General features: G+C 42.5%; 1 protein-coding gene across 1 annotated transcript in view; it reads right to left on the reverse strand.

Annotated features, from left to right (window-relative positions):
* The window catches only part of anapc1 (anaphase promoting complex subunit 1), a 31,418-nt gene that overhangs the window by 11,194 nt on the left and 12,367 nt on the right, over positions 1-7,857 (reverse strand). Inside the window, exons 20-33 of the mRNA XM_019864112.1 lie at positions 7,779-7,853; positions 6,985-7,107; positions 6,717-6,877; positions 4,554-4,645; positions 4,326-4,474; positions 3,510-3,588; positions 3,008-3,038; positions 2,519-2,595; positions 2,250-2,428; positions 2,077-2,163; positions 1,857-1,996; positions 1,645-1,763; positions 654-784; positions 433-573 (exon numbers count right to left, since the gene is read on the reverse strand). Of these exons, the coding sequence (XP_019719671.1) occupies positions 433-573; positions 654-784; positions 1,645-1,763; positions 1,857-1,996; positions 2,077-2,163; positions 2,250-2,428; positions 2,519-2,595; positions 3,008-3,038; positions 3,510-3,588; positions 4,326-4,474; positions 4,554-4,645; positions 6,717-6,877; positions 6,985-7,107; positions 7,779-7,853 (1,584 nt within the window). The remainder of the gene's footprint in view (positions 1-432; positions 574-653; positions 785-1,644; positions 1,764-1,856; positions 1,997-2,076; positions 2,164-2,249; positions 2,429-2,518; positions 2,596-3,007; positions 3,039-3,509; positions 3,589-4,325; positions 4,475-4,553; positions 4,646-6,716; positions 6,878-6,984; positions 7,108-7,778; positions 7,854-7,857) is intronic.

Here is a 7,857-nt window from a genome sequence, read left to right on the forward strand (position 1 = left end):
AATTGTTTGGGGACTATCCCCCACGTTCTAGTTGAGATGGTATAACCCAAGAGGCAAATTGACGCTTGCTACTGTTGTTGCGAGTTGCCATTCGTTCTACTAAACCATTAGTCAAACGCCATCATGCCTTCTGTCGTTATTACACAAACAAAAATCTCTTTACTGTTACTAGTGTTAGCGCCTCAATATGGCTACGCTCGTGAAAGCAATACAACGAACTCAAACGCGTCTTCGTTCAATGTTGTCAACTAATATCCGGATTATGCAAATTTTTCTCAATTCTCCGGAGAAATTTTCAAAAAAATTTGAAAAACCCGGAATTCCGGGAAAATCCGGAGGACTTTCATCTCTGCAATAAGGCTCGAATGTAACAAAATGTGGAAAAAGTCAAGTGCTGTGAATACTGGATGAACTATACAGAGTCATATACACCTTGGCGAGGTAGTCATGAATGTTGAGTGTCCCAAGCTTAGTGAGGTGCCCGTTGAGGCCCAGCGCCATGAGGAAGCCAGCATGCTCATTGGCCATCTCTTGGTTCTTGTTCTTGTTGTAGACGATCCAAGCTGAGTCCACCTGAACACACAAGTGGAGCGCCACTTCATTTCTTTACGCATGGTCATGAGAACATGTCACAACTCTGTGTAGAGACTCACCTGCGACGCGGGTGCAATCTTGAGTCCGGCAGCCACGCCGTTGTGGAAGCTGGGCCAGCTGGGCATGTTGGCAGGGACATCAATGTTCCCGCTGTTCAAGTCGACCATGGTGTTCCTGGGCGGGGCACGACCTGGGCCGCGTAAAAACATGCAACATCTTGAACGATGCGTATCCTCAGTAATATCAAAATGAATCAATATTTTGACTGAAGCAATTTCATATGTTTTCGTCTGAGTTCCCCCTGGCAGTAACGTTACCTGAATTTACATGCAAGGAGGTCCAACACATAAAAGGGTTTATAGTATAGATCAGGCGTGCCAAACAACCGGCCCCCGGGCCGGAACCGGCCCCCAAAGAGATTCGATCAGCCCCGCAGGATAATTTAAAAATGAAAAAAAAATGCATAAAAGACACGGAATGAATATTTTTAATAAGATGCAATTTATGCATTATCCGATAGGGGGCACACTGTTTACTCTTTAGTTTGTAAAGTGTAGGCAGGGATTAAATTGAGATGTGTAAATGGTTTAAAAAATCCTTTCTATATAAATCTCATTTAATCTTAATATGCATGACTATATTTTTCAATACCAATTACTTGTTCAAGTTTTGTGCCTTTGTACAATCAGTGGGATCAGTTGCAATGCATATATGTGAATGATGAGTAAATTGCATATTTGTCTAAGGAAATCTAAGGTGTTTCATGAAATGTTTTGTAAAAGATATGTTCATTAAATGTCAACATTTTCCTAATGTTCTTGCGCTTCACTGGACCAAAACAAAGGAAAGATATGATATTTGGGTTATTTATAGAAGAGTATGGTATAATTTTAATGGTCCGGCCCACTTGACATCGACCGAGGCCGTATGCGGCCCACAATGTGAAATGAGTTTGACATCCCTGGTATAGGTCATTATATGAATGTGGGCATTTGTGAATTATTGCTATTCGCATTAGAGCCTGGAACCTAAACTACATGAATTCATTACCTGTGAGGTTAAGCTTAGGGATGGCTAACAGTTCCGTGGGCACAGGCTGGTAGGAGAACAAAGTGAAGAGGCCCCTTCCCACTGGGAGGGACATGGTCCTTTGACAGAGCTGAAGGAGTCTAGAAAAGGTGCAAGGTGATGAAGAGGGTGTTAAAAGGACTAAACGACAGATAGTATTTATTGTTTCAATGACAAAGCCAAAGGGGACTCGCTTGTTCTCTTTCTCCTCGATGTACTCATGATCTGAGACCTCTGGGAGCTGGACGACACAGACCTGGACTGGCTTGGAGCTCTGCAGGAGCCTGCGGACCTCCTGGACTCTCAGATCCTGACTCCAGATCAGTCCTGTGACCTGTTGAGTGCGTGAGATAACATTTACTTCAAATGATACCTACCTTGCGGATGTGCGCTGTGCTCAACGACCGCCGTTACCTCTTGGATGATGTCCGACATTCCGTCCTCATCTTCGTCAGCCTCTGTGGTCGCGGGAGGCTCCAAGGACAAACTAGACCCCACAGACTGGACACACGTGCCACAGAATCATACAGTGACTTGATGAAGTATTTACACCATGCTAATGATGACCAACTCCTATTTATACTGACAGTTTTGCTTTTCGCCAGGGTCATGTTGTGGGCCTGTCTGGTGCGATCCTGCCGGCCGATTAACAGGCAAACCTCCTCTGACCAGTCGGCGCAGGGCTGTTCTCGGCAGTGGTAGATGGCATCTCGAATGGGCAGGGCCACTCCAAAAGGGACGGACTCCAGGTCCTTGAGAGTGAACCCTGAACCGCAGAATCCAAAGCAACAAAATATATCCGGGAACAAGCATAATGGCAGAAAAAGTGTGATAAAAGAGACAAAAAGATATTAACCTTGCGAGGTGAGCCAGACAACGAGCTGCTCAGCCAGACTCTCGTTGCAGGATTTGACTTGATTCATACTCGTTTGTCTGGAATACAGAAAAACACATCTCATGAATACATTTTAATTATTAAAATGGATAAAATACATCGACAAATGAAGGTACCCCATGTCTTGTTTGATTTAAATTGCAATGATGTGCTTATTGCTTCTTTAAATACATGATGTTTTTAACTAACAGGAGATCAATCCAGCTCCTCAATTCATGTTAACATAGTTCTTTGGCATCATTTATATATTTGCAATATATCCCTGCTGTACTAAGCTTCTATTGATTTATCATTGAGTTGTTTATGATGTTTCATCGAATACATCTCCAAAATATTACTTTTTGTTCAATGTTGGCATCAGCGCTTCACCGCACTGTTGTATGGATTCTTTTTCCGTTTGTGTTAAATGTAATTGACAATGGCTCATCAGAGCACTGTAAGCTGATTCACCTTCTGTACTGCTCCTCAGTGGTCTTTTGGCCTGAGGAGGGAAAGACAGAGAGAGGTCGAGGGGGGCTCAGTAATTAGCACCATCATCAGCCATCCACAGCTCTAGTGTATTGTTTCTATTCAGCGGGTGCAAATGGAAAACATGGGTGTGGAAATTGCACGTTCAATGCTCAATTGTTCCTGTGTTGGGAGAAGATGGCATTTGGGTGAACAAAAACAATAACAAAAAGCCAGGATGCGGTCATACTAAATAGAAAATAAATACAAGTCAATGGGCAATTTTCAACACCCCATCAAATACCCCAAATGAGCTTTCATCATCACAGTATCCTTTTCAAAGCAAAATCATTGCATCACACGCCTTTATTTTTGCTTCCTGAGCCGGTGCCCGGGAGTTGACAGGTAATAAAAGCGGCGCGTCAATGCCGCGCCCCCTCCTCCAAACACACACACACACACCTATAGTGGTTAACATGTAGGCTCATTGAGTATACACACTGACCTGCAGAGAGCTTCACCAGGTACTTGGACACATTGGATGTCGTGGCTTTGTCGTCACCGCCGATGTAGAGAGCGTAACTCTGATGATGCAGAGGGCAAACGAATAGTTACTGCAGTAATTATACACGATAACAATCAAAGTGGATGTTAACTTTCTGTCCGAAACCTTTAATCATGGCTCACAGTTTTGTACCCTTTTATTCTTTGCAGTATGATTTTTGAGCAGGAAACGCAAACTGGTCCACAGGGCAAATATAAAAACGATTTGAACACTAACAAGCATGTCTTTGGAATGCAGGAGCAAGTATGAGAAAACCCATAAAGGCACGGAGAGAACGTAAATTCAACACAGGAAGGGCAGAGGTGAGATTATATCCCAAGAACTACTGATGGTGAGGCAGGTATGTTTACCACTGCGTAACTGTGCTGGCACCTTAACCATCACAAAATAATTGTAGAAAAGTGAAACTTGTTCTCTTCACATTGTACATAACATGGAAGGCAGTGTTCCTTGCTGAATGAATCAAAGGTTGAACTCAATTGCTGTCCTGGCAAATTACAATGTGTGCACTTTTCTATCGATAATTGCTTTCCATGCAACACACACACACACACACACACACACACACACACACACACACACACACACACACACACACACATACGCACACACACACACACACACAGAACTCTTTACCCTCACACACGCAAACTCTTAGCATGTACAAATACTTCACAACTATTTTTATGTATTTATTTTTTTAATTGTGGACATCTTTAATGACTTGTGTGGGTTTGCATACATGAGCAGACGTACCAAAACCAACAGCCGGATCCTTAGGCAGACATCGGGCAGGTAGGGGAAAGGCTGGACATCCTCCCCTCGGAGGCAGCTACTGAGCCAGCTGAAGACACAGGGAGGCTCCGCACGGAGAAAAGACGGATGCTGCATCTGAGCAATCAGAGCTGAAAGCAAATGAGAAGTGTGAAAAGTGGCATTTTCTGCAGCCCAAAATACTATCACTGTTGAATTATGAAGACTTACACTGGTCTATGAGGTAGCTCTCTGTGAATCCATTGATTAATGAGGGGTAGTCTCTCCAGTACAGATCCATGTAGTCCTCCAATTGCAAGTCTCTGCAAGGACAGGGCAGAATTTTTGGGAGGTGAAAAAGTGTAAAATAAAAAAAAAAAAAAGGTTTATTTTCATAATAAACTAATAATTGCGTCCCTTTCATTTCAAATAATGGTATTCAAAAAGATGATGTACGTGTAGCCTAAAATTGCTCAAAAGGAGTCACTGTCTGATTATTTACACATGCAAATGAATGGCATCTCTGGACACATGGCCACTCGAAATGTACATCTCTGCCTCAGCATGGTGCGTTTGCTACTCTCAGAATAATTGTTGTGTCACACTCCGTGCTATAAATATTTCACCTGCCTTCCCTTCATCTTCACGCAACGAGTGCAGGAAGACGAGGAGGATGGGGAGGATGAGAAGGCGGAGGCCTGAGTGCTGCAAGATGACAGCTGGCATACAAGATGATGATTTCAGCAGCTTTTCGAAGAAACATAAAGGCCCCAGGACTATTACATAGTAAGAAAACGCACGTCCTCGCCGCATACTTGTATGCGACCCTATGCGTATACAGTAAAAATGCGTGTTTAAAACCAGGACAAAAATCGGCTCTCCTCTCCCAGTGACATTCGGCTTTGTATTGCGGTGGTAATTAAATGCATTCTGAGTCAGACACATTCACTTTGTTTAAGTTCACATAATCAATAGTTTTTAATCTAGCACGAGCATTTCCCCCCCACACAGCTTTGCGCGTTCATTTATCCAAGTGAGTGATTTTAAAAGGTAGCAATGAAGTTAAAAAAAAAGAAAGATGTGGTGCTATGAGAAAAGCAGAATAGAAGCAACAAGAGAGCTGATAGACCTCACCAGGGTTTTCACATTTCTCAAACTTCAAAGTAAATATCAAATGTAATACATACACTATTCACAAAAAGTAATTCTAAAAATGTTTCCACCAATAAAGTGGCCAATAACATGTACAACTCAAATTAAATGTTTTTTGATCATATTGGGAAGGGGTTTGGGGTAAAAATAGACCTCACCCTGGTACAGTATAACTGTGATGTGGCTGGTTTCAGAAATGATCAATCACATTCAAAAGGATGTTAAATGGGGTTCAGCAAAAGTTACAATTGAAAGTGCCCCTGAATCGTGATTATCCCAAATCAATTTCAGCTGTTCTAGTAGGCTTTCACGGACATTTTTACCTGGGTATCAGCCAGATCGTAATGCGTGTAATGTGTATGGGAGATTATACTAGGACTGAACATTTTGGCCATCATCCCAAAACGTGTGTTTGACGCCAACACAACATTGCTCGTCACCAAAATTTGAACAGGAGTGTGAACACTTTTTATTTCCGCTGTATGCCTCTGGTCATGGGTTAAAATATTTGTCCTAACTGCACTCCTGCTGAACAAACCACGCTGTTTCCCCTCAAAGAGCGGTGTGCAATCAGGCCTCTTCAGCATGACAAGAAACAAACTCGCAAAGGTTAAGTGAGCGCCATGATTGGTGACAATGACAGACAACAGGGAGTGGGAGGCAAAAGCGCTCTTCAGTGTAATTGTCCAGCACTGGCTTTTGTCACGAGAGGCTCAACAACGAAACAACCATGGCATTTTATTTTGACTTTGCAACTGTTCAGCTGACCAAAATTCGGTCTGAATGTCAATGGAGGCATTCTAAGAATGAATTTTGTTTATGGAGTGCTGTTTTTGTTACAAGTGTTGCTGCATGCTGATTGTAAAGGCGGCCATGTGAAGGTGCCAAGCTCTCACTACCAATCAGCCTGAGATGAGAAGCTCATTAGTTTAGGTGAAGTCCCTGAATTCCCCGAAGAAGCACAACATAAACAGCCACCTCTACGCAGAGACCCTGATAATCGCCGAAACCAAAAACGTAGTATTTATCCCACTTTCCCTTTCAAACCAAACCCAGTGAGGAAATAAAGCTACAACTCTTCTTGTCAAACTGGATAATTAATACACACCAGCACTCCACTCGCATACAAACCAAACTATTGTCTGTGTCTGTCCATTAACACCATTCCCATGACCAGCAGTGTATAGAGTTGCAACAAAAGGCGACGTGATTCAACGCACAAAGAGACAAACCGGCGGTTACCTCGCAAGTTGCTGCAGAAGACACACGAGGGACGAGGCCCTCTCTCGGTGCAGCTCGTTGAGCAGCAGCTCCTGGTAGAGCAAGTGCAGAACGTAGAAGAGGGTTGGAATGTGAGCGAAGAGGGGTGCCGTGTTGTCCAAGGTGGCGGAGGGGGGCGATGCCTGGAAATCAAACACGGGACGCAGGAAGTCAGTTGAACAATTCAGAAGCTTTTCTTTCGTACACTTGTCTCTGCTGTATCTTGATATTTAGCGATTTGGTCGCAGACCGACGAGAGGTCCTCCTCGTCTGGGATGACTTTCGCGTTAAAGCCACTAGAGTCTGCTGGTCTGTTGACACGGTGGGAATCCATCTGGTGGTGGTAATGACATCCCAGCAAGTATTCCCAGTCCTTAACAGGAAACAGGCACATGCACATGGTTTTGATAACTGGTAATTATTAGAATAGAATGTGGAAGTGTTGTAGCATTGTTGGATTTACACTGTATGACACAATTCCCATTTTATGTGTCGTACAAGTGCGCCATGACAACCTAAACGCTGTGATAATCTCGAATTAGTGGTTCAGAAAGTAAAGTTGACTTGAACTTGAAGAAAATGTTTTCTTGCGCTTCATAATCCGATTTATGTATTATTATTATTTAAAAAGATCCATTCATTCATTGCACCTAATAACTTGAGGTCTGCAAAACAAATACAACTATTAAAGTAAATGTAAACTGAAATTTACATTGTTTGAAATTGCACCACTGAAAATACAGTTTGCTGCTCTGCACAATGTGAATTGAAGAAATCAAAACTGTTGATTGTATTAAAAAAGTGGCCATCCATTAAATTCTCATATTTCTATTGTTTAAGCCCTTGCTTTAAAAAATAAATAAAAACGGCGCCCCAAATTCAGTCTTTAATTAGCAAAACAACTCTGCAAAGAAAAAAAAAGTTATTTAAAGTCTCATTTCACAGTGTACAATGTTTTTGATTAAAACTTTTGAAAGAAAGTTATTCAAATTGATTGAGATGCACCCGTCTAACAAAGCATAGCTTATTATTTTAGATACACACCTCATCAGAGCCTCCATCACAGGGACGCGCTTTCTTGGCCGCAATCACCGGCGAGAGCGGTACTTCAAAATTCAGCTGG

Source organism: Hippocampus comes, unplaced genomic scaffold (assembly GCF_001891065.2).
Source record: "Hippocampus comes isolate QL1 unplaced genomic scaffold, H_comes_QL1_v1.1 scaffold57, whole genome shotgun sequence".
Lineage (NCBI taxonomy): Eukaryota > Metazoa > Chordata > Actinopteri > Syngnathiformes > Syngnathidae > Hippocampus > Hippocampus comes.